The sequence below is a fragment of the Ovis aries genome, chromosome 11 (assembly GCF_016772045.2).
Source record: "Ovis aries strain OAR_USU_Benz2616 breed Rambouillet chromosome 11, ARS-UI_Ramb_v3.0, whole genome shotgun sequence".
NCBI lineage: Eukaryota > Metazoa > Chordata > Mammalia > Artiodactyla > Bovidae > Ovis > Ovis aries.
In genome coordinates this window covers 56,390,023-56,415,042 of record NC_056064.1, presented here as the reverse complement: position 1 = coordinate 56,415,042, position 25,020 = coordinate 56,390,023, and the positions used below count along the sequence as shown (strand labels likewise).

Sequence of the window (25,020 nt, the reverse complement as noted above, 5' to 3'; positions counted from 1 at the left end):
GTAAGTTTAAAGGAAAAACTGCATCTGTGCCGTCCTCGCTGCGACAGAGAACGAGCAAAGCCAATCCAAACTCTCAAGTGTTTTTATGTTTTGATTCCTATCTCGCTATAAACGGTAGGATTAGTCACTTTGTTCTTTGGGGTCTCACAGAGCAGATGGGTGGGTGGGCTCCTCTGGGTTTTTAGAGTTGAGGTCAGGTCAGAACTGGATTTCTCCCGGCCATTGGCATCAGCTGCGAAGTGGCTGTTACTAACTCCCCTGGCTGGCACGTTCATGGCCGCCTGTGACCACCCGAGGACCAGAAAGTTCCTTGCTGGCACCTGAAGTCCTTGTGGCTCTGGTCTAGGGTACCACGAGTCCCTCCCTGAACACTCAGAGCCCAGGGACCCGGGACTCTGGTTTGCAGAAACATGCTTCCACCAGGGCTGGGCTCTTCTCACCTGTGACTCTCGGTTTAGGCCAACACAGAGCGCTTTGAGATGGAAACCCGGGGGATTAACCACATCGAGGGCGGCTGGCCCAAGGACGTGAACCCCCTGGAGCTGGAGCAGACGATCCGCTTCCGGAAGAAGGTGGAGAAGGATGAGAACTACATCAACGCCGTCCTGCAGCTGGGCTCAGTAAGGCTTCCTTCCGCTCCGGCAGGGTCTCAGCCATGACTGCTTCCCCAACTGCATGTCAGGCTCAGCAGCTAGCTCCTTGAGGCAGGACACCAGGTACCATACGGAACCTTCCATCTGGGAGCAGGTAGGCAGGTCCACACAGCAGACCCAAGGGTAAGGCAGGGAAGTCCAAGGACTGAGGGGTTTTAGGAGGAATCTGGAAAGTGGGAAACCCTCTGGGCAAAGAGACCCCCAAGGAACCCTAGCCAGCAGCTACCTGCCAATAGGGATCATTCATTCATTCATTCAGCACATTTGGACGGAGCTTCTAGACTTTACCGGGTGCAGTAGAGACTGCAAAAATGAAATTCACATATATCGCACCCTAAAGAGTTTGTGAGCCGCCGGAGGCCAAAGACAAAAACAGAGATATCGCGGTATTAACAGGGGCTCCCCAGGCAGCTGGGAGAAGGCAATGGCACACCACTCCAGTACTCTTGCCTGGAAAATCCCATGGACGGAGGAGCCTGGTAGACTGCAGTCTATGGGGTCACAAAGAGTCAAACACTTACTGAGCGACTTCACTTTCACTTTTCACTTTCATGCATTGGAGAAGGAAATGGCAACCCACTCCAGTGTTCTTGCCTGGAGAATCCCAGGGACAGCGGAGCCTGGTGGGCTGCCGTCTATGGGGTTACACAGAGTCGGACACGACTGAAGCAACTTAGCAGCAGCAGCAGCCCCAGGCAGGTCAGCAGGTAAAGAATCCACCTGCAGGAGACACAGGAGATATAGGTTCAATCCCTGAGTCGGGAAGATTCCCTTGAAGTAAGAAATGGCAACCCCCTTCAGTGTTCTTGCCTGAAAAAATCCCATGGGCAGGGGAGCCTGGTGGGCTACAGTCCATGGGGTCTCAGAGTGGGGCACAACTGAGCACGCATGTACCACACAATCTCACACTGAAAGGAAGGTTGTAAGGGGAGAAATGCTTTGCTATCGTGAGGAGGGAGAGTTGGTTTCCTGCTGAAGGTATCAGGGGAGCCTTCCTGGAGGAGGAGGCCCTTGAGCTTGGGTTTTTCCTTGTTGGACATTTGGAATAATGGGGGAGGGCCTTCTGGATGGAGGAAACAGGAGATGGATGCCATATACAGGGGCTGCTGCTGCTGCTAAGTTGCTTCAGTCATGTCCGACTCTGTGTGACCCCAGCCCTCCAGGCTCCCCCGTCCCTGGGATTCTCCAGGCGAGAACACTGAGTGGCTACTAATTCTGTTCGGCTGGAACCGTGCTTCTTCACCTTTTTTTTTTTCATTGTTGTCTCTCAACAAGCCTTTTTAGACATTCCCCCACCCCGGTGAAAATGTAATACCAAAGGTGTGCTATGTATTTACGCACTATATGTATACCTGGGCGGCCTGGCGTGCTGCAGTCCACGGGGTTGCAAAGAGTCAGACACGACTTAGCAACTGAACAACAACCACAAAATGTATGTCTGTGCTTTGTACAAAAAAAAAAAAAAAAGTGATATTATTTTACCCCCAAGAAGCAATTTGAAAACAGTTGGAACCAATTTCCACCCTTTTGCGGGGTAGATGTTGCCCCCATTGAAAATTTGTAGCCTGGAAGGATGGGAAAAGACTGGGGGATGTCTCTCATCCCTCCCAGACTCCATCTCAGCCCTGGTCAGGCTGAAAGGACCTCCCTTTGCCACTAAGGACTCCCGCTGTGTCCCCCCGCAGATCATGGAGCATTGTATCAAGCAGAATAACGCCATCGACATCTACCAGGAGTATTTTGACGACGAGGATGCGGTGGAGGTGACAGACGAGGCCCCCTCAGCTAAAACCATCAATGTCTTCAGGTACCTCTGTAGCCAGGCAGGTGCCTGGCCAACCTCTGTCACTCCTGTGGATGGGTGCTTCCAAAGGGGACCCCTTACCCATCACTCCATGCCGTGGGGAATAATGCCCTCTGTGCTCAGAGCTAAATAAGGGACAGAGCGATAAAATGCCCAGTAGATAAGTGGTCCCTACCTTAGAGGCAGGCCTGGCGGGTGGAAAGGGAGGAGAGAGTCAGTCTCAGGAAAAGCAAATTGGCAAAGCTGAGTACACGTGTGGTCGATTCATACTGTGTGGAGAAGGTCCAGAGCACCAGACATCCGTGATCTGGCTGCGCTGTGAGCAAAAAGACCCTTGTCCCAAGCACTTGGGAGTCTGCCTGGAATAACCTCCAAGGACAGCAGTGTGACAGAAGCTTAGCCCATAGACACGTGTGTGAGATCACTGGATATTCGCTGCAGCAAGGTGTGCACTAGCCAAGACTGGGAGCACGCTAAACCCATCAGTAGGGTCTGGTTCCAGCAATTCTGCTACGCCCGCACGCTGACTACCACTCAGCCATCTGAACGAATGAGGCAGCTCCTTAGGCGAGAGTTTCCCAGATTGCTGTGTGAAACCAAACCAAATCAAGACGCAGAACCGTGTGTAGAAAGCACTGCCTTTTGTTTAAAATACACCTAGGTAAAGCCAACTAAATGTCCAATGACGGATGAATGGATACAGAAGATGTGGTACATATATACAGTGGAGATTACTCAACCACTAAAAAGAGCGAAATAGGGTCATTCTGCAGAGACGTGGGTGGACCTAGAGTCTGTCAGACACAGTGAAGTAAATCAGAAAAACAAACGTCGTATATTAACGCACGTATGTGGAATCTAGAAAAATGGTACAGATGAACCTCTTTGCAGGGCAGGAGTAGCGATGCAGATGTCGAGAGCGGACTTGTGAACACAGTGCGGGGAGAGGAGGGTGGCTGAATCAGGAGACTGGGACTGGCGTGTGTCCACTATCCCGTGTAAAGCACAGGCAGCTCAGCTTGGTGCTCCGTGATGGCCTCGAGGGGTGGGAGGGAAGTCCAAAGGGGAAGGAGTCTTTGTATACCTGTAGCCGATCAAGTCCTCATACAGCAGAAACTAACACAACGCTGAAAAGCCATTATGCACCAAAAAAGAAAATCAAATATACCTATGTATATGTGCGTGTGTGCTTGTATATATGCATATATGTATACGTATGTATATTCATGCAGGTGTGTGTTCTTGAATATGCAGAGAAAACCTGTGATTTCAGAAGCCACTAGCATCGAATGCCAACTCTAGGCGATTCATTTTGCCACCTGGAAAGTGTTTGACCCAGTCCAAGCACAACCGGCAAGGACTCTTCTGATCCGGGGCTGAGTCATGGTGGGCACTGCAGACTTGTAGCAGTGGGCATGCAAGAGAGGGGCCAGGGCGGGGCGGGGGCCGCCTTCTCTGCTTGCTGCATCTGACCTTACATATGGATACCCGAGAGGATTGAGGCATTAGGAATCATCACATCCGACCTCCACGTTCGACAGACGAGGAAACTGGCCCCAGGGAGGAGACACCCTCAGGGCTCTCAGTGGGTGGGTGACCCAGCCAAGGATGGGACTCAACCTGTGCTGCTTCTGCTCCGGCCGTGCCCCCGGGGAGGAGTGAAGTGGATGCGTCTCACCACCGGAAACGTATTTCATTTCCCCCTTTTGTTCATTTCTTCCGATGACTTCCATGACAAAGTGTCAGCTGAGGGCCATTGCGTCTTTTTTTTTCAACTTAATTTTTCAGCATTTGGAGTATAATTGCTTTACCACGTTGCGTTCGTTTCTGCTGTACAATGAAGCGAATCGGCCTATGTGTGCACAGGTCCCCTCCTTCCTGGAGCTCTCCGTGCCCCCGCCAGTCCCACCCCTCTAGGTCATCACCGAGCGCCCTGTGCTGTGCAGCAGGCTCCTACCAGCCAGCTCCTTTACACAGGGTGTGTCTATGTCACTGCTCTTCTCTCGGTTCCTCCCGCCTCCCCCTCTGAGCCCACATGTGGGGCCATTAAATCCTTAATCCTTTTTTCACTCTTACACTTTGTCTCTCCCCTTGCATTTTTTGAAAGTGAAAGTGAAGTCGCTCAGTCGTGTCCGACTCTTTGCAACTCAGTGGACTGTAGCCCACCAGGCTCCTCTGTCCGTGGGATTTTCCAGGCAGGAGTACTGGAGTGGGTTGCCATTCCCTTCTCCAGGAGATCTTCCCAACCCAAGGATCGAACCCAGGTCTCCCACATTGTAGGCAGACGCTTTACCATCTGAGCGACCAAACTGAGCTAATTTATTTTGAGCAGTTGTTTTTTTTTTTCCCCAAAGAAAGAAAGAATTATTACTTGCAACAAGTAAGAAGAACACTTTGGATCTTTCCTAAAGCAGTCTCTCAAGCAGTTTTAGTCCCCAGCAAAACTGATCAGAAAGTACAGAAAATTCCCACACGCCCATCCTCCCCCACCCACAGGGCCTCTCCCCCCACCAGCATCTCCTGTCCCCCAGGTAGGTGGGACATTCATCACGGTCAGAGCACAACACTGACATCGTTTCGCCCTGTCCTTAGCCTGCTCAGGCTGCTGTCTCAAAATACTATCACTTGGGTGGCTTACAAACAACTGAAATGCATCCCTCACCACCCTGGAGGCTGAAAGTCTGAGCGTGGGGTGCCAGCAAGGTCAGAGTCTGTGTCTTTTGAGGGCTCTCTTTCTTTTTTTTTTTTTTTTAACTGCTTCTCGAAACTTGTGGGATCTTAGCTCCCCGATCAGGGATTGAACCCAGGCCCCCAGCAGAGAGAGCACCAAGTTCTAACCACGGGATGTTTCAAAATTCTCACTGCTCGATTTTTGTTAATAATTTAGATACAGGCACCTTCTTGCTGAGAACTCACAAGGCAGAAGGGGTGAGGGGTCTCTCTCGACCCTCTTTTGTAAGGGCACTAATTCCATGCATAGGGGCTCCACCCTCACAACCTAATCACCTCCCAAAGGCCCCACTTCCAGATACCAGCACACTGGAGACTGGGCTTCAACACATGAGGTTTGAGGGGATGCGCTCAGCCTACAGCACACCCGGAGTCTGTAGCTCACAAAAGGGTTCCCTCTTGGTGTCATGAGTGAGTGAATTGAGTGAGTGAGTGAAGTCGCTCAGTCGTGTCCGACTCTTTGTGACCCCGTGGACTGTAACCTACCAGGCTCCTCCGTCCATGGGATTCTCCAGGCAAGAATACTGGAGTGGGTTGCCATTCCCTTCTCCAGGGGATCTTCCCGACCCCGAGATTGAACCCAGGTCTCTGCCAATATACAGAATAGTTTCATTGCCCTAAAAGTCCCCTGTGTTGACATAGGAAAAAGAAATGGATACCAAAAGGGGAAGGATAAATCAGAAGTTTGGGATTAATAGATATACACAACTATATGGGAAATAACTAAATAACGAGGACATGCTTACGGCACAGCGAATTATATTCAGTATCTCATGCACTTAGTCGTGGCCGACTCTTTGCACCCCCAGGACTGTAGCCCACCAGGCTCCTCTGTCCACGGGATTTCCCAGGCAAGAACACTGGAGTGGGCTGCCATTTCCTCCTCCAGGGGATCTTCCTGACCCAGGGCTGAACCCATGTCTCCTTCGTCTCCTGCATTAGCTGGTGGATCCTTTATCACTGAGCCACCTGGGAAGCCCCTGAATATCTTGTAATAACCTAAATGGAGATGAATCTGAAAAAAATGTGTGCATATATTTCCTTTGCTGCACATGTGAAACTAACACAACACTGTAAATCAACATATTTCAATTAAAAAAAGAAATCCTCTGTGGCCCAGCGGCTAAGACTCCAAACTGCCAATGCATGGGGCCCAGGTTCAATCCCCGGTCAGGGAACTAGATCCCTGTACCACAACACAGACCCAGTGCAGCCAAATAAACAAAAATATATATATTTTTAATCCCCTGTATTTTACCTATTTATCCCTCCCTGCCCTAAACCCTTGGCAACAACTGATTTTTGTACTGGCTCTGTGGTTCTGCTTTTTCCAGAATGTCATATAGTTGAAACCATACAGTATATAGCCTTTTCAGATCGTTTTTTTTCTCTTAGCAGTGTGCGTTAAGTTTCCACCATGTCTTTTCATGGCTTGATAGCTCATTTCTTTTTAATGCTGAGTGATAATAATGTTGAATGTACCACAATTTATCCACTTACCTACTGAAGGGCATCTCCGTTGGTTCCAAGTTTTGGCAGTTGCGAATACCACTGCTATAAACCTCTGCATGCAGCCTTTTGTGTGGACAGAAGTTTTCGATTCAGTTGGGCAAATACCAAGGAGCCAGATTCTTCATCTTTCCTCATAGTTTAATATTAATGAGAGATCAAGCCTCAGGCTCAGAACTTTCAGCAAATGAAGACATCAGACCGAAATTTAAAATTTTATTTCCATTCTCTCTTTTTTTTTTATTAGTTTTTCTTTGTGGTTGTGAGATCAGTTTTCCAATTAAGGGAGTCCTGGAGGCTTTGTTTTTAAAGTAAATTTCTCCTAGTGAATATTTAACGATGTTTGAATTCTTTTAAGAAAAAAATATGAGCAAATATAAATAGGAAGTCTGGGGAGCCAGACGCTCTGGTCTTCTGCCCTCTCGCCCTCCTCTAAAGGGACCCCCAGGAAATTAAGCGGCCAGCCACACATGTCTCCTGGCATCCCGACGGCAATAGGAAGTTGGCAGTGGCATATTCTTGCTTGAACTTTCAACGGGCGCCCGAGGGCATGAGCAACGAATCGTACATCTGGGACCTGGGTGAGGTGCAGAAGGGCCTGGGGACCTGGGAAGGAGAGGGAACCGGGCAGAGGCCAGCAAACGCTCGGGGGGAGGTGGAAGCAGCAGGCCTGTTGGGAGGCTGGTCGCACACCGGGATCCCAGGGCCCTGGAGGAAGCCAACGTCTTGTCCTGTCCCTGCCTGGGTTCAGGTGCAGTCAAGCGAAGCCACAGCAGAAGCAGGAACTCCCTTCATTTCCGGATCCTGAATCAGGGCATTCAAGACCAGACCCCTGGAGTCCCAACTCTGGGTCCCTGAAGAGCGTATCAGAGAGTCCCCAGCAGACTGAGAAGGGACCTGGGTGGAGGGAAGGGGACCCCCTGTCCCACCTGTCCTGGCACTTGTCCCTAATTCCTGGCCAGTAGGGTAGTGTGTCCACCCGGGAGCAGGGACCACAGTTGACAAAGGGTCTCACTTCACAGGCAGAGCCTGGCAGGTGGCAGGTGACGGGGGCTCCACGCCTCAGACATCCCTCGTCGCTGTCATTGTGAAAATGAACATGAGCTCTTAGCAGCGGTGTGGGTGCCGAGCACGGAGCTGAGCACTTCCCACTTTTGAGCCGCTCAGTGAACTCTTACTGCCGCCCCATGGGCTGACATTATTGTCCCTCCATCATTCTGTCTGCTGTACAGACAAGGCAACCAGTTCACACAAATCACAGGAGAGTTAGCGTTTTGTAAAAGCCTTAGGGTCAAAAGCTCATTTTATACCAACCTGGGAAATGGATTAGAATGACAGTCACACACACACACACACACACACACGTGATTCCCCAAAAATAACATCTGTAGAAGAGCCTCTAGGGCTAGAGGCTGGTCACCGAGGACCAGAGGCTGCAGCCTGGAGAGGGGCTTCCTAGCTTTGCCCCACCGCCCCCGACCTGGACAAGGGGTTGAATTGTTTGACTCTGTCCTTTTCTTTCCAGGTCTGGTAATATATATATATTTTTGTTCTGCCTTATAGAAAACCCCAACAGGCCAGAAATTACCCTAAAGCCGTCTTCTCCTCTTGTCACCTTGGAGTATAACCCCAAAGATTCCCACGTGCTCCTGGCAGGCTGTTACAATGGGCAGATCGGTAAGGAAGGACTTCCCTGCCACCTCCTGGGTGCTTAACCAGGTGCCAGCCCAACCTCCCCCGGGCTCTGAGGCAGCGAGGCTCCACTGCGGTCCAGCCAGGGTCCACCTGCCAGACCAGGCTTGCTGTGGAGGACAAAGTCGGGGGGTGGGTACTTCCGGCAGCTTTCAGGCGTCAAGGTGAGACAAATTCTGTTGCTGCCTCATCAGTGTCTTCCGGAGAAGGCGATGGCACCCCACTCCAGCACTCTTGCCTGGAAAATCCCGTGGACGGAGGAGCCTGGTGGGCTGCAGTCCATGGGGTCGCTAAGAGTCGGACACAACTGAGCGACTTTGCTTTCACTTTTCACTTTCATGCATTAGAGAAGGAAATGGCAACCCACTCCAGTGTTCTTGCCTGAAGAATCCCAGGGACGGGGGAGCCTGGTGGGCTGCCATCTATGGGGTCGCACAGAGTCGGACACGACTGAAGCGACTTAGCAGCAGCAGCAGCAGCAGCAGCAGTGTCTTCATTTGTAAAAGTTCAAGTGAGTCTGAAGTTCATTCAAAATTAAAGGTTAAGAAAAAATATAGGTCAAGTAAAGTCAAGGAACATTTATTGGGTACCTACCCTGGACCAGGGCTTCCCTGGTGGCTCAGACAGTAAAGAATCCACCTGCAATGGGAGAGATGTGGGTTCAATCCCTGGGGTGGGAAGATCCCCTGGAGCAGGGCATGGCAACCCACTCCAGTGTTCTTGCCTGAAGAAGTCCACGGACAGAGGAGCCTGGCAGGCTACAGTCCGTGGAGTCGCACAGAGTCAGACATGACTGAGCAACTAAGCATACAGCATTCCCTGAGCCGGGCTAAGGTAACTAGAGGCAAAGGATGGTGAGATCACTGGGGAGCTCCATCTCGGGAGAGCCTACCTGACGTGGTGGGTAATGTGTGCTAAGTCGCTCGGTCTTGTCCCTCCGACCCCATGAACTGCAGCTGTTTAGGCTCCTCTGTCCATGGGATTCTCCTGGAGAAGGCGATGGCACCCCACTCCAGCACTCTTGCCTGGAAAATCCCATGGACAGAGGAGCCTGGTGGGCTGCAGTCCATGGGGTCGCTAAGAGTCAGACACAACTGAGCGACTTCACTTTGACTTTTCACTTTCATGCATTGGAGAAGGAAATGGTAACCCACTCCAGTATTCTTGCCTAGAGAATCCCAGGGATGGGGGAGCCTGGTGGGCTGCTGTCTATGGGGTCGCACAGAGTTGGGCGCGACTAAAGCGACTTAGCAGCAGCAGTCCATGGGATTCTCCAGGCCAGAATACTGGAGCGGGTTGCCATGCCCCCCTCCAGGGGATCTTCCCAGCCCAGGGTTAGAACCTGCAGGTCTTGTGTCTCCTGCATCGGCAGGCGGGTTCTTTACCACTAGCGCCCCTGGGAAGCCCTTATAATATATGGTAATGAGTGAGAGTAATGCCAGCCGTACAGAGTGAGTGGAGAAGTGGTTCTTCCTCTTCCTTTTTTTTTTTTTTGAAAGTGTTTGTGAAGAGCTGATATTCATTCTTCCTTAGATATTTGGTGGAATTCACCAATGAAGCCGTCTGGTCCGAGGATTTTCCTCATTAGTGGTTTTTATCCTCTGTATATGTTACAGGTCTTCTCGTGTTTTCTGTTTCTTCTTGGGTCAGGTTTTATAGTTTGTGTATTTCTAGAATTTTTGTGTTTCGTCCAGGTCATCTTATTTGTTGAGATACAATTGTTCATTCTCTTATAGTCATTTCATCTCTGTGAGGTTGGCAGTAACGTCTCCTATTTCTTTCCCGATCTTAGTAATTTGAGTGTTCTTTCTTTTTCACTTGGTCAGTCTAGATGGGGGTTGGTAAAGTTTGTTTTCTTTTCAAAGAACCAACTTTATATCTTATTTTATTGATGTTTCTAAGTTGGTTTTTATTCCTCATTTCATTCATTTCCACCGTTAATCTTTATTATTTCCTTCCTTCTGTTTACTTTGGGTTTAACTTGTTCTTTTTCTAAATTTCTTAAAGTAGAAGGTTAGATTATCGATTTGAGATTTTTAAACATACAGATGTTTAAAGTTACAATTTCCCTCTAAGCACTGTTTCAGCTACACTAAGTTTTCGTGTGTTGTGTTTCCATAGTCATGCATTTTGTATTTTCTAGTTTCCCTTTGATTTCTCCTTTGACCCATGGGTTATTTGGAAATCTGTTGTTCCGCTTTCTATATATTTGTAAACTTTCCACTTTTCCTTCAGTTACTGGTCTCTCTAGTTTTATTCTATTATGGTAAGAAAAGATACTTTTCGTGACTTCAGTCTTTAAAAATCCACTGAGACTTGTCTCATGGGATCTGTCCTGGAGAATATCCCATGTGCACTCGAGATGAATGTTTCCTGCTTGTTGCCATCTACAGCCAAAAAAATTTCACAGACTTTCCTGGAGGCCTCTGTGCGCGTGTCTGAGCATACTTTCAACACATAGCCGGGCAACTGTCAGTTCTTCCTTAGCCGCTGCCCTGAGCCTACAGGTCAGCCAGAGGTGAGAGCTGAGGGCCGTCCCAGTTCTTTCCAGTACTTGGGCCACCTGATGAGAACATCTGACTCACTGCAAAAGACAGTGATGCTGGGAAAGATTGAGGACAGGAGGAGAAGGGGGCGACAGAGGATGAGATGGTTGAATGGCATGGTGATGCCAATGCCAAACTCAACGGACATGAGTTTAAGCAACCTCTGGGAGATAGTGGTGGACAGCGAAGCCTGGTGTGCTGAGTTCACGGGCTCACAAAGAGTCAGACGTGACTGAACAACAACAAAGGTGTGCACGCAGCCCTGGGAGCTTCTAGTTTCCTGGGAACACATCAGAGCTTTTCAAAACCCCTATGGACAGCTCACTCTCCGGCTTTTCCTTTGAAGCTTTTTGGTTAGCCTATTGCTTGCCTCACCTGTTATCCACCACTTCCGGACACTGCAAAGTTAATCAGTTGCCTGCAATTTTAATTATTTTCAAGATAGACTTGTTAAAAAGACCCTTTGCCCTGGGCAAGCTCTGAGTCAAGCTGAATACAGACAACTTTGCAAACGGGGAGGGGGTCTTCTAGGGAACCGCTAGACAGGTCAAACAGTGACAACTCTTTGAATAGGAGACTTTGAAAGAGCTCCAGCTCCATTCTGCTCCATCCTGTGGCTGCCAAGATATTCGGTTTTTAACAGGAAGGCAGAGAGTTATTTTTCAAGGCTATCATAGAACCGGAGATTATAGCATCTTAACTGGGACAAGCCACAATGCAACAAAAGTTACTGTTCTTATCAAGATTCAGCTATTTTTCTTGAATAAACACTCTGATTTGCTGCCAGCCTTTGGCTGATTTCCGGAGTTCTGAAAAAGTTGATTCTGATCATCGATTTTGCCAACATTCTCATGGCCTTTATGGAAGAGAGAATTCTCAGATGTCCTTGCTTTGCCATTTTTGCTGGTGGGACACCCAGAAAACTGATGTTTAGATCTCATGTGAACTCAGAAGAAACCTATCTCCGCGGCCCTGAAGTTTCCTGGCTTCCGGCCACCCCTGGCCTTGGAATAGCCAAACTCCTAATCCTCCTGTTTGCGCCCCAGGCTGGACTCAACCAGGCATGATAAGGGTTCCCCTTCAGGGAGTAGGAGCCAGAAGGGCTGGGAAACTTCCCAGAAACTCTTCGCGGTCAGGATGCCTCCTGGCCTCCTGAGACCTCCGACCTCCCTCGTAGACCTGCGGCCTGCCCCCGCTCCAGGGAGCCCCTCTGTGATGAAATAGAAGTGGACTCCCATCAAGTGAAAATGTTAGTCGCTCAGTCATGTCCGACTCTTTGTGACTCCATAGACTGTAGCCCGCCAGGCTTCTCTGTCCATGGGATTCTCCAGGCAAGAATACTCGAGTGGGTTGCCATGCCCTCCTCCAGGGGATCTTCCCCACTCAGGAATCGAACCCGTATTTCTTATACGTCCTGCATTGGCAGGCGGATTCTTTACTGCTAGCGCCACCAGGGAAACCCATCAATCTCCCTGCCGCTTTATCTGGGTGCTGGCGCTCTGAAATTCAGAAACAGAGTCACGTGGCCATGGTTTATTCCGGAGCCCTGCCTTGCTCATCACTCATTACCCCTTCAGTGGTTATCTCTGCCAGCCCAGACCAGCCCAGGCTCTGGGGCTCTACTGTCTATGAGAAAGCCACAGTGGGACCTGCCCTCGAGCACTGCTTTGCTGGAGCAGAGCAAGCTGAGCTAAGAAAACCCGTTTCTGGGCCAGACTGGTGCAGGGCCAAATGCCTGAGACTTGGATTCCATAAATCGAGATTTATGGATCATGGACTTCTGTTGTTGTATTACAAAACCAGCTTTCCTAGAAACAGCTCTGAGTAACAGGGTGGGTCCTCACCATACACTCGTGGGAAAATGAAGACAGAATCCGTCAGGACAGAAAATATAAATACAGATAAGCTTTGAGTCTTTCTTGGTAAAGCAGAAGAGATGAAGTCCTAACAATGAATCCAAAGAAAGGATAATCTCCCTCTGTGAGTTTCTTTTCCGGTCAGCAGCAGCAGAGGCAGAAAGGGAAGGCGGAAAGGGAATGAATGGATCCAACAGGAGAGATTTGCCCGAGTGTTCTCACTTTCCCCAGGATGGAGGTGCTTCTCTCTCTTTCCCTGCCTCACTCCATCCTGAAGCTCCTCCTCGATCTTAGTTCCTCCTCACTTCCTCCAGGAAGCCTTCCCTGACTGCCTCCCTGTGTCTCCCCCTGGAGCAATCACAGCACGGGCTCTAACATGGCAGATTTCCCTTCCCATCGCCTAAGGACTGTGCCTGTCTGAGTCCCAGTGGCTTTCCCAGGGCCCAGCGTGATGCTCACCACATGTTAGGGGCCCCATTGGAATGAATGAAGTGAGCTTCAGGGGCTGGTAGGAAACTCAGGCTGGTTTGAACTTAGCCCTGATTCTTAAAAAAGCCCCATACTTGTCAAACCAAGACAAGCAGCGTCCCCCGATCCCGTGCTCCCTGCACTAAGACAGGAAGCCTGTGCCCCCAGCACCCACCCCCTCGTCTCCTTCCCGGCCAGCCTGCTGGGACACGCGGAAGGGCAGCCTGGTGGCAGAGCTGTCCACCATCGAGTTCAGCCACCGAGACCCCGTGTACGGCACCATCTGGCTGCAGTCGAAGACGGGCACAGAGTGTTTCTCGGCGTCCACAGACGGGCAGGTACGAGCAGCCAGGCGCTGGAGGGGCAGGGAGTGGGGAGCAGCAGCGGTCACACGGTCCCCCATCGGGATGTTTCCTCTTGCATTTCATTATAAAATGGAGCAATAGGTAAAGATGTGTGTGGAACACCAGCCTAAAGGTACGGAAGGACAGGCGGTGAAGCCCGTCCTCCCCCCTCGGCCTTCAGCCTCCCAGCCCCGGCTCCTGTGGCGCCCACTTGCATCTCCGTCTGCCTCCAGGCTCAGTGTCCACATACGAAGCAGACGTGTGCGTCTCGGCACTCTTCCTGCACACCTTGCGCGTTGATTTGCCCTTGATGTTTTTCATTTAGCATGTCTCAAAGATGATTTTATATTTCATAAAGTGCTGCCCCCTGCCTGTTAATGACTTAACAAACGATGGATATGCTGTAATTTATTTAAGTGGATTTTAATAGTTTGTAGTTACCAAAAATGTAGCCAAGAGTGTGTTGGAGGGGTTGAATCTTTTTGTTGGAGTCTAATTGCTTCACAATGCTATGTTAGCTTCTGCTGAACAACGGAGTGAATCCGCCACGTGGATACATACATCCCCTCCCTCTTGAGCCTCCCTCCAGCTCACCCGCCTAAGTCATCACAGCACCAAGCTGAGCGTCCTGTGCTGCTTGGCAGGTCCCACTAGCTATCTGGTTCACGCGCGGCAGTGCGTTTATCCCAGGTCGTCCCATCCCCCCCTTCCCTGCCAATGCCCACATGTTCCTTCTTACGCCTGCATCTCTGTTCCTGCCCTTCAAATAGGCTCATCTGTACCATTTCCCCCCCCAGATTCCACATATATGCGTTAATATCCGATACTTGTCTTTCTGCACAGAAGTGTATTCGCATAGAGATTACTGCACACATGAAGCATACCCATACACACTGCGTACACATACGTTCCTGGCAGTGGGATTTCTGGGTCAACGCACATGTGCGTTTGGAATGTTGCTACAGATTGCCATATTGTGAGGGGTCTTTAAGGATGCAGACTGCAGGGCCCACACCTGGCAGTTTTCACTCAGTAGGTCTGTGGTGAGGCCGCCTGCTTCTGGATTTTAGGGAGCTTGCCCAGGACTGATGATCAGCCAGGACTATGGACCAGAGGAGCAGTTCTTCAAGGCAGGCCTGTTCCCTCCGTTGCTGGGTGTCTGACACCCACTGTCTGGCCCCGGGAAGGTGCAGGGGGTAAGAATTGCGGAACTCCAGGCCTCAAAGTCGGCCCCTCCTCTCATCAGGTCATGTGGTGGGACATCCGGAAGTTGAGCGAGCCCACCGAGGTCGTCATCATGGACATCACCAGAAAGGAGCATCTGGAGAACGCCTTGGGGGCCATCTCCCTGGAGTTCGAGTCCACTCTGGTGGGTGTCCCCTGCTCTCCCCTCCCCACATTCCGTGGCCGGGGCAGCCAGAGCCGAGGGCAGGCCCGTGGCTGCTGTATCAGAGGCTCGTGGGCCCCACGCTGCTTCTTACCTCGTGCTCTGGATGGTCCCTCCTAGACCTGTGTGGTCTTTGCAACCACTTTCCAGCAGGGGGCAGCAGAGTAGAGGCAGAAAACTTCTTTAATTCACCGAGTTCCCATTTGGCGAGTGTCCCCGCTGATCAGAGGGCGAGCTTTCTGACTGCACAGGATTCCAGAGACGCTCCATGCTGTAAGAGCCCTGTCCAGGATTAGCATCCGGACGCCAGGCTCTGCCTCTGTCCCTGACTCATGTCCTCATGTGGGGCGCTGGGCTGGCAGCTCACCCCCTAGGGGGAAAGAAGAGGTGGTGGAGAGGAAAATGAGATTAGAAGAGGCTCCCGGGGAAACTGATCACAGACCTATGATGGCATTTAGTAACTGAGGAGGAGCAGTAAAGAAACTGCAAAGCGGAGGGCTTCCCTGGTGATCCAGTGGTTAAGAATCCACCTTCCAATGCAGGAGACGCAGGTTTGATCCCTGGTCCAAGAACTAAGATCCAATATGCCACAAGGCAACTAAGCCCCCACACCACAACTAGTGAGCCCGAGGGCTGTACCTAAGACCCAACACAGCCAAATAAAGAATCTAAAAAAATAGAAGAAAAGTAAATAGGAAATAGTGGCTTCCCAGGTGGCTCAGTGGTAACGAGTCCGCCTGCCAGTGCAGGAGACTCAGGTTCGATCCCTGATCTGGGAAGATCCCACGTGCCGCAGAGCAGCTAAGCCCGGGTGCCACGATTATTGGGCCTGCGCTCCAGAGCCTGGGAGCTGCCACCGCTGAGCCCACCCGCTGCAACTGCTGAGGCCCGCGTGACCTGGAGCCCGTGGGCCACCACGAGAGACGCCGCCGCAGTGAGAAGCCCACGCACCACAATGAAGAGTGGGCCGCGATCGCCACAACCAGGGAAAAACCCGAGTCACAGTGAAGACTCAGCACAGCCACAAATAAAACCCAGTAAAGAGAACTAGCAAAGCAGTCATGTGGATGTATCCAAGGAGGGAGGCTTCTGGAAGCTCAAATGAGGATTCCTTCCAAAGCAATGAAATGACCTTCCCGGATGGCTCCTGGCCTGACCCCCTCCTGGGATCGTCACTGGTTTGCCTCCAGGCCGACATCATTCCCAGGCCCTTAGGAGGTGGACGGGCTCTGGCCTCACCCTTGCCCTGGGAGCACCTCCCCCACCCCAAGCTGGGGGATGAATGTGGTGGGGGAGGTGGACGACAACTTTACTGGACGTCCCCCATTCCCCAAGCCCCCGGCTCTATCGGGAGGACTCAGAAAAAGGTTCTGTCCTGGAATCAGAGATTTCTAGGCGAGGCTCTAGACGCAGTGGCCACAGCATCGCTGGTCCCCGCTTGCCCGCCGCCTTGTCGCTGAGTGGACACCATGTACTGGCGCCTTGTAGCCGCCTGATGCGGTCTCCCGTGACCGTCCTATAAGCTGATGGGATTAGCATTATCCCAACTTTGCAGATAAACAACAGGAGTCTTAGTGGGGAGGTGAGTCTCCAGAGCAGGGAGCAGCCGGGGCTCAAACCCAAGGCTCTGGCTGCAGGGCGGGGCGCTCCACTCTCACCCCACCGAGGGGCCCTGGAGCTGGCGTTCTTCCTTACTTTTCTGGGCTTCTCAAGCTTTCTCTTTTCACTTTCCTTTAACGACTCCCCCACCCCATTTATGGGACTTCCCCGATGGCACAGCAGATAAAGAATCCTCCAGCAATGCAGGGGACACAGTAGACGTGGGTTTGATCCCTGGGTCGGGAAGATCCCCTGGAGGAGGAGATGACAACCCACTCTAGTATTCTTGCCTGGTGAATCCCCCTGACAGAGGAGTTTAGCGAGTACAGTCCATGGGGTCGCAAAGAATCCGACACGACTGAGCAACTAAGCAAGCAAGCCCTCCGTTTGTAGCCCAGCCGTTCTTTTTAATTGTGGTAAAAAAAAAAAGAAAGAAAAGAAATTTAAAAGCACATAGTGTAAAATGTACCACCTTAACCATTTTTTTTTAAAACTATTTATTTGGCTGTGTCAGGCCTTAGTTGTGGCACGAGGGATCTCTGTTGTATCCAGTGGGATCTCTCATTGCAGCGCATCAACTCTCTAGTTGTGGTTCGTGAGCTCAGTTGCTCCACAGCATGTGGGATCCTAGTTCCCCGACCAGGGATTGAACCCGTGTCCCCTGCACTCAAGGTGAATTCTTAATACCTGGACCACCAGGGAAGTCTCCACTTTAACCATTCTTAAGTGGACAGTTTAGTAGTGTTAAGTATATTTACACTGTGGGCTCTCCAGAACTAGAACTTTTTCATCTTGCAAGACAAACTCTGTATCTTTTAATCAACTAACTCCCCGTCTTCCCCTTCCCTCAGTCCCTTCGGCTTTCTGTCTCTATGAAATTGACTTCTCCAGGTACCCCATTCACTGTATGAATTCTTACTGTTTGTCTTTTTGTGACGGGCTCTTTTTACTTAGCACAATGCTCTCGAGGTTTATCCACAGTGTGGCACATGGCAGAATTTTCCTCTTTTTTTATTTTGAAGCCAAATAGTATCGCATTGTATGAATAGACTGGGGTTCCCTGCTGGCTCAGATGGTAAAGAATCTGCCTGAAGTGCAGCAGACCCAGGTTCAATCCCTGAGTCAGGAAGACTCCCTGGAGAAGCGAATGGCTACCCACTCCAGTATTCTTGCTGGAGAATTCCACAGACAGAGGAGCCTGGCTGGTACAGTCCATGGGGTCACAAAGCCGGACACGACTGAGCGACTAACACACACACGCGTGAACAGGCCACAGTTTGTTTTTCCATTCATATGGACACTTGGGTGGCTTTTACCTCTTAGCTGTTGTGAGTAAAGATGCTATGGAGGGACTTCCCTGGTGGTGCAGTGAGTAAGACTCTGAACTCCCAAAGCAGAGGCTCAATCCATGGTCAGGGAACTAGATCCCGCATGCCCCAACGAAGACCCGGCACAGCCAAATACATTTTAAAAAACAAAGCAAAGAGCAAACAACCGAAAAACTCCAGCAACAATCATTAGACGTGGGTGTACAGTGAAGCCCAGGTTTGCAGTGAGTAGTATCTGGAGGCTGGAGGGGGCTCTTCTGGACTCCGGGGTCACAGTATTCATTCAGACAGACATTTAGGATCTGTTTTTGGCAAAATGCTTAGCGCTCATGATGCTGCATGGAGGGCTGTGACACAGGTCTAGGGAACAGATGACTGGGGGCTTCATCACTTGCGGGGCCCTTGAGCAGGTGCTAAAGAAGGGTGGGGTCTGCTCAAGCTGATCAAGAGTGGGGGCGGCCCCCCAAAAGGGGCGGGGCACAGCTCAAGAAGAGGCTTAAACCAAAGGCACCTTTGGGCCCCCACCCCGCTGGCCCCACCGCTCTGGCCCCGGAAGGCCGCTCTCCCTGCCAGCTTAACCCTGAGCTGAGATTTCACGGAGCCTTCCACTCACGCGTCACCCCCTCCACAGCCGACCAAGTTCATGGTGGGCACCGAGCAAGGCGTCGTCATCTCCTGCAACCGCAAGGGCAAGACGCCGGCCGAGAAGATCGTGTGCACCTTCTCAGGCCACCACGGCCCCATCTACGCCCTGCAGAGAAACCCGTTCTACCCGAAGAACTTCCTGACCGTCGGCGACTGGACCGCCCGCATCTGGTCAGAGGACAGCCGGGAGTCGTCCATCATGTGGACCAAGTGAGGGGAAGACTGGGGCGGGAGAGGGGTGCCGGCGCTGGACGGGACAGGGGGCCCGGCCCAGCCCAGGGGGGCTCTGAGCCTCTGTGTCTCCACCCATAAAAACGGAGCAAACATTTCTCTCCAAGCATCCGAGCTAATGCTAGGAAATAGCTTGATTCAGCAACTTCAGAAAGGGACTAAGCTTCAAACTGCCCACTCATCTGTTGATGGACATTGAGCTTGTTCCCATATCTTGACAATTGTGAATAACGCAGCAGTGAGCATGGAAGGGGGGCAGGTGTCTCTTAAAGATCCTGCCTTCAATTCCTTTGGATAAAGACCCAGAAACGGGGGGCTTCCCTGGCAGTCCAGGGGTTAAGACTCTGCTGCCAGTGCAGGGGCTGTGGGTTCAATCCCTGGTCAGGGAACTAAGATCCCACATGCTTCGCAGCCAAAAAAGAAAAAGACCCAGAAACAGGATTGAGGACCTTCCATACTGTTTTCCATGGCGGTCGCACCAATTTGCATTCCCACCAATAGTGCACAAGGGTTCTCGTTTCTCCACATCCTCACCCGCACTCATCTTTGGCTTTGCTAATAATTTAGCCATCCTCACAGGTGTGGATATCTCATTGTGGTTTTGGTTATCTTCCTCTGATGATTAGTGATGTCGAGCATCCCTTCACATACCTGTTAGCTGTTTATTTGTCGTCTTTGAAGAAATGTCTGTCCGTGTCCTTTGCCCACTTTTTAAATTGGGTTGTTTTGTTTTGCTCTTTCAGTTGAGTTGTACGAGTTCCTTATATATTTGGGGTGTTAAACTTTTATCAGATATCTGGTTTGCAAATATTTTCCCCCATTCCTTAGGTTGCCTTTTCGTTCTATTGACTGCTTCTCTGGGTCTGCAGGAGCTTTTTAAGTAGATACACTCCCACGTACTTATTTTTGCTTTTGCTGCTTATGCTTTTGGTGCCAAATCCAAAAATTCATTGCCAAGGCCACTGTCAAGGAACTTTTACTCTATGTTTCCTTCTAGAAGCTTTATGGTTTCAGATCATATGTTTAAGTCTTTAGCTCATTGTGAGTTCATTTTTGTATATAACATAAGGGTCCAGTTTTATTTTTTGCTGTAGAAATCTTTGAAAATCGAGGTTAAATCAAGTAGGCAGCATAGCCCTCTCTTCATCTGAATAGTGTGAACGTTTCTGGGCAGATTTTCCTTCCTCCAACGCCTTTTCAAGTGAGTCTCATAGCCAGGGGACCGGGCCCAGGCCTGTGCCCTTGAGTTAGGTATAGAGAAACACCAGAACCCTTTACAGTGCAAACTGTGAACCGTGGGTGGTGAAGCTGGCATGGCTAGAAGTCAGACACCAGGAAGAACTTCCAGGCTGAGACTCAGGAGCCGGGGAGGGGCTGGATGAGCAGGGTCTCAGCTCAGCAGGCTCTCCCTGCATCCCATTCCCCCCGTGGTCCCTGAGCGGAGGTCCTGGCTCCCTACAGGTACCACATGGCCTATCTCACTGATGGCGCCTGGAGCCCCGTGAGGCCGGCGGTTTTCTTCACCACCAAGATGGACGGGACCTTGGACATCTGGGACTTTGTGTTCAAGCAGTGCGACCCTGCCCTCAGCCTGAAGGTCACGTGCACCCCACTCCTGATGCATCCACGCCCTCAGAAGCCTGGCCTTTCCTCCCGCCAGGCCTGTTCCCGCCAAGCCTGGGCCGAGTGGAGCCTCCCAGCTGAGCCAGCCTTATCTTATCAGCAGGGGCGGGGCGGAGACCTGCAGGCTGGCGGCGTGGCAGACAGCGGGGCTGGGGAAACCGCAGAATGAAAGGGGCGCTGGAGGGCCTTCCCTGGCCGTCCAGTGGTTAAGACTCGGCCCTCCAATGCAGGGGGCACAGGTTGGATCCCTGGTTGGGAAACTAGGATCCACATGCCGATCTCTGTGGCCATTGAGGGGGTGGGTGTGGTGGGCGGGGTACGGTGGGAGATGAGGCTGGAGTGACGGGTCTTGCAACAGACCTTGGTGTGGACACCCTCCTGTGGGTTGAGGCTGGGGTCCCCTTCGGTCAGGGAAGTCCCCAGGGATGTTTGAATGGGGCTGCCGGCCTAAGCCTCCCCAAGACCCAGATGGCCAGACGAGCAGAGGGTGACGTGGCTCCCCCGCGTCTGCCCGGCCCTCCAGCAGGTCTGTGACGAAGCCCTCTTCTGCCTCCGGGTGGAAGACAATGGGTGCTTCATCGCCTGCGGCTCCCAGCTGGGGACGACCACGCTGCTGGAGGTCTCCAACGGGCTGTGCACCCTCCAGAGAAATGAGAAGAACATGGCTTCTGCGGTAGGTACGGGCCCCTGGCGAGGTGGGCACACCAGCTCTGGTCCTGGCCTGGCCCCCGGCCGAGTGGGCTGGTCAGCAAAGGGCAGACGTGCTTCCACCGCCTCCTGGGAAGTGGGTGGACATTCTGGCGAGGGTCAGGGAATGGGCCTGAAAGATGGGTGTTGGCCGTGTCTGAACCCACCCAGGCTTCACCGCTCAGGAAGCCCAGCGGCCCTGGGTAAGTCTCTTGACTTCTCCAGGCTTCGGTTTTCTTCAGATGCAAGCAGTGTGACTTGGTCGTTCTGTCTAATTGTAAACAGTATACATTTGGGGCAGCCGAGCCTGTCTGAGGAAGCTTAGCTGATGCCAATGGAGAAGCAGCTGGAAGGGACTGATCGGGGGAAGGGGGCGCTGGGGTGCTGAGATCCGTCACCCTGGCCGAGAGTCCTAGAGATGCCTCCCCGTAGCCATGGGCCACCGAGAGGGGTTGAAACGCCCTGGTGCTGAGATTCTGGGAGGCCCTCCTGGCTCCGCCTGGGCGTGCGGTCCCACCACTGAACTGGTCCTCCTGGGGCCCAGGGATGCAGCTTTGCACACCCCAGGGAGCATGCTTCACACTGGCGTCAGGCACTTGGTATTCCTTGGAACTGCGTGATTTGGCATCCCTGCTCCCCTCCTGCCAACCCCAGTATTTAGCCCCCGCTTTCTTGCCATCGGCCCAGAGCAGAGCTCTGTGGGGCTGCCTTGAGCAGAGTGAGGGGAGCCCACTGGTCCCCTTCCGCTGGGAGCTGGGATCGCCCTCCGGCTGCTCCCACGGCCTCCCTGTCCTTGTGCCCCAGATATTCGAGCGTGAGACGCGGCGGGAGAAGATCCTGGAGGCCAGGCACCGTGAGATGCGCCTGAAGGAGAAGGGCAAGGCCGAGGGCCGGGATGACGAGCTGAGGGATGAGCCGCCTGTCTTGAACCTGGAGGAGCTGGTCACCAAGGCCGAGGAGGAGTTCTTCGACATCATCTTCACGGAGCTGAAGAAGAAGGAGGCGGAAGCCATGAAGAAGCAGCCCAAATCTGTAGGGGCCTTGCGCAGGGGCTCAGGGTGGGCTGGGCGGGAGGGAGCCACAGGGCCCCGGCTGCCTGCCTGCTGACTTCCTGGGGAGCCCCGAGCAAGTGGCCCCACCAGGCAGACCTTCCTTTGTCCGTCTGGCAAATGGGGAGAGTGACTCCCTTCCTCCTGGGGAATTCTAAGTCTCCAAACAGGCTTCCAACTCCTTGAGCTTCTCAGAATCCTCTGCCTACACCCCAGAGGGCACCTTGAACTCCATGCAAGTGACCAACGGGATGAGGACCCAGGGCTACATGAGCTATGAAAGGAGAGGGGGCCTGGAGGCCTGGAGGGCGCAGGGGGGCCTACGAGGTCCGTGGTGACCCCACCCGGCAGGAGGGGGTGAGACTGGTCCTGAGCTCAGCCATCCATGCAAGAGTCGGCCCAACTTAGAGTCCACCAGACAGCGGCATCCAGCCGTGGCCCTGTGCCAAAGCACTTTCTAGCTGTGTCGCCTGGGCTGGTCACTTCACGTCTTAATTCCTTCATTTCCATCTGGAACAGGAGGAGGCTGAGTGATGAAGGCGGTGTCTGGTCACCTTCCAGGGCCTCCTGGGTACCAGGGGGCAGAGGAAGGAAAAGATGTGGTCTGCCTGGACCATTACCTTCAGGGGCCCAGGGATAAGATGCCAAGATACGAAAGAGTAAAAGCCCAACGTGCCAGGGGGAAGAACAAGTGAGCGTGGAACAGCGTCTGCCCTTGTTGGCAAGACTGGCTGCCTTGTTAGGGGAGGAAGGAAAACACACAGAGCAGCTCAAGGGACTTGCCCGGCGGGTCCGGTGGTTAAGACTCCACGCTTCCACTGCAAGGGCTCCGGGTTCTATCGCTGGTCAGGGAACTAAGATCCCGCGTGCCACTCAGCCAAAAATAAAAAGTATTGAGAAGTTCGAGACAGTGAAAACAGAGCGCTGAAGCAGGGGTGAGGCCATCACCAGCCCAAGAAGCCAGCCCCCAGCAGCAAGAGGGGCTGGGTGGCCAGTCTTCAGGCAGTAAGGGAGTGGCCAGGTCCGAAGCTAGGTGAGCATGCCGAGGGGCTGACGGGTTCCATCTCATGACTGCTCCCCGCATCCCTGTCGCTGGGTCTCGAGACAGGCAGTGACTTCTGTGGGCGCATTGTGCATTAGAAGCAGTCGGATTTGAGTGGCCTTATTCTCACACCATCCGCTGGTCCGGGATTGGCGGGGGAGGGTGGTCAAGGCGAGGCTGGAGTCAGGCTTTCTGACCCCGTAGCCTGGGCCTCCCCAAGCCGTCCACGCTGGGCCCTCCAGAAGGTCTGCAGACCAAGTGCAATGCGGCCACTGATTCCATGCCTGCTGTACCCTGAACGCGCTCCCCACAGCGGCTGGAGCACTCTGGATGGAGACACTGACTCTCAGAAGGGCTTACACTTCACTGAGCCTGGCCCCCTCCCTCTGCCGCTCGCCGCAGGCTTCCTACACATCTCTGCGTCTCTGCACTTAGCCAGACGTGCTAGAGTCAGAACAGAGAATCTTCTGCTGGGTCCTCACCTGAATTATTTCTAATCCCAGCCACTGCCCTGAAGGAATCACGCCAGGCTTCAGAGCAGGGGGGCCAGTGAATCTTGGGGGAGGTAGCTCACGGCCACCCAGGCAGCAAGCGGCAGGTGCCCGCCATCCATGCTCACTAGAGCCGAGTGCCCCCTCAGCCCCTGAGGCCGTGGTGTTGGCTGCATGGCCTCCTGGGTGCCCAGCATTCCCGGGCTCAGGGATTGACGTCCTGGTGCGAGGAAGTCCTGCCCACCAATGAGTCTCTGCTGTCTTTCCGTAGCTGAAACAGCCAAGCCAGGACACAGATGAGGAGGTGCAAGGAGAGGAAGAAGCAGAGGAAGAAAGAGGCGACGGCGAAGGGGAGGAAGGAGGCAGTGGAGAGAGTCCAGCGCTGGGAGGTCAGCCCTGACCAGAGCCCAGCTCTCACGCGTGCCTCTCTCTCACCTCTGGGCACCGCCCTGGTGTTACAAGTGGGAGCTGACCGCCTTCCTTAGAGGGGACAGGAGGGGCAAAGGGACTCCGACCCAGCCCCCTCGCCCAGGGACCAGATCCCCGGTCCCCACCGACTCCCCTTGGAGGGAGGGAAGGGGCACAGGTTCATCCCCAAGCTGGTCCTCAGCCAAGCTCAGCCAGCTCCCCTAACCCCACCATCCCCGTGGATTCACCTTCTCGAGGGATTCACCTTCTCGAGGGCTGCCCCGACGAGCACCTCCCTTCACAAGCCTGCAGAGCCTCCCCTGGGCTGGCCACGGCTGCCGCCGGGGCTTGGGAAGGCCTGTGGGTGGGGAAGGGCAGGGGTCTCTCATTCTCCCTTACTGAACCTCCCTACCCATGTACGGCTGGGGAACATAAAGCCTGTCCACTTCTAAGATGTCTTTCCCAAGCAACTTCCCTGGGAGATGTTTACCTCCAAAAGGGTGAGAGACGACGGATGAAACAAGCCAGGTGAATACAGCGAGCTTTCTGCTATCTTCGTGCTCGCAAAGTTCAATTACTAATAATAATAATGATGGTACTAAAGGTTAGTGCCTATTATGCCTCCTGTACTCAGAGCTTTTCAAGTTATCTCTGTCGTTCTTTTGATAAAGTCGCCAAAGATTTCTGCTCTGACTATTCCTCCTCAGCAGAGGGAGAAACGGGTTCTGGGAGGCAGGTGGGCATGTGCCAGCTGACCGGGCTCATGAGGGTTGGTGCAGGGGCGGGAGCCCAGGCAGCTCACCGTGAGCCTGCAGAGCAGGTGACCACAGGCTGGGTGCGGCGCAAGGTCCTCTGGGGCTGCAGCAGGGGCGGTGGGCTGCCCTGAAACCATGGCAACGCAGAGCGTTCAGCGACCAGAGACGGTAGG

General features: G+C 52.8%; 1 protein-coding gene across 4 annotated transcripts in view; it reads left to right on the top strand.

Moving 5' to 3' along the window:
* Positions 1–24,777, top strand: part of DNAI2 (dynein axonemal intermediate chain 2) — a 31,950-nt gene extending 7,173 nt beyond the window's left edge. For 2 of the 4 annotated variants that reach the window (XM_042256443.2, XM_012186587.5), the window contains exons 3-13: positions 459–620; positions 2,339–2,460; positions 7,135–7,277; positions 8,260–8,373; positions 13,457–13,596; positions 14,849–14,971; positions 18,548–18,771; positions 20,254–20,389; positions 20,942–21,088; positions 21,907–22,134; positions 23,956–24,777. In XM_042256443.2, coding sequence (XP_042112377.1) covers positions 459–620; positions 2,339–2,460; positions 7,135–7,277; positions 8,260–8,373; positions 13,457–13,596; positions 14,849–14,971; positions 18,548–18,771; positions 20,254–20,389; positions 20,942–21,088; positions 21,907–22,134; positions 23,956–24,084 — 1,668 coding nt within the window. In that variant the 3' untranslated portion in view covers positions 24,085–24,777. Of the gene's footprint in view, positions 1–458; positions 621–2,338; positions 2,461–7,134; positions 7,278–8,259; positions 8,374–13,456; positions 13,597–14,848; positions 14,972–18,547; positions 18,772–20,253; positions 20,390–20,941; positions 21,093–21,906; positions 22,135–23,955 lie in introns of those variants that run through there. The other 2 variants (XM_060395034.1, XM_042256444.2) reach the window with 2 other exon arrangements.
* The last annotated feature ends 243 nt before the right edge of the window (positions 24,778–25,020 follow it).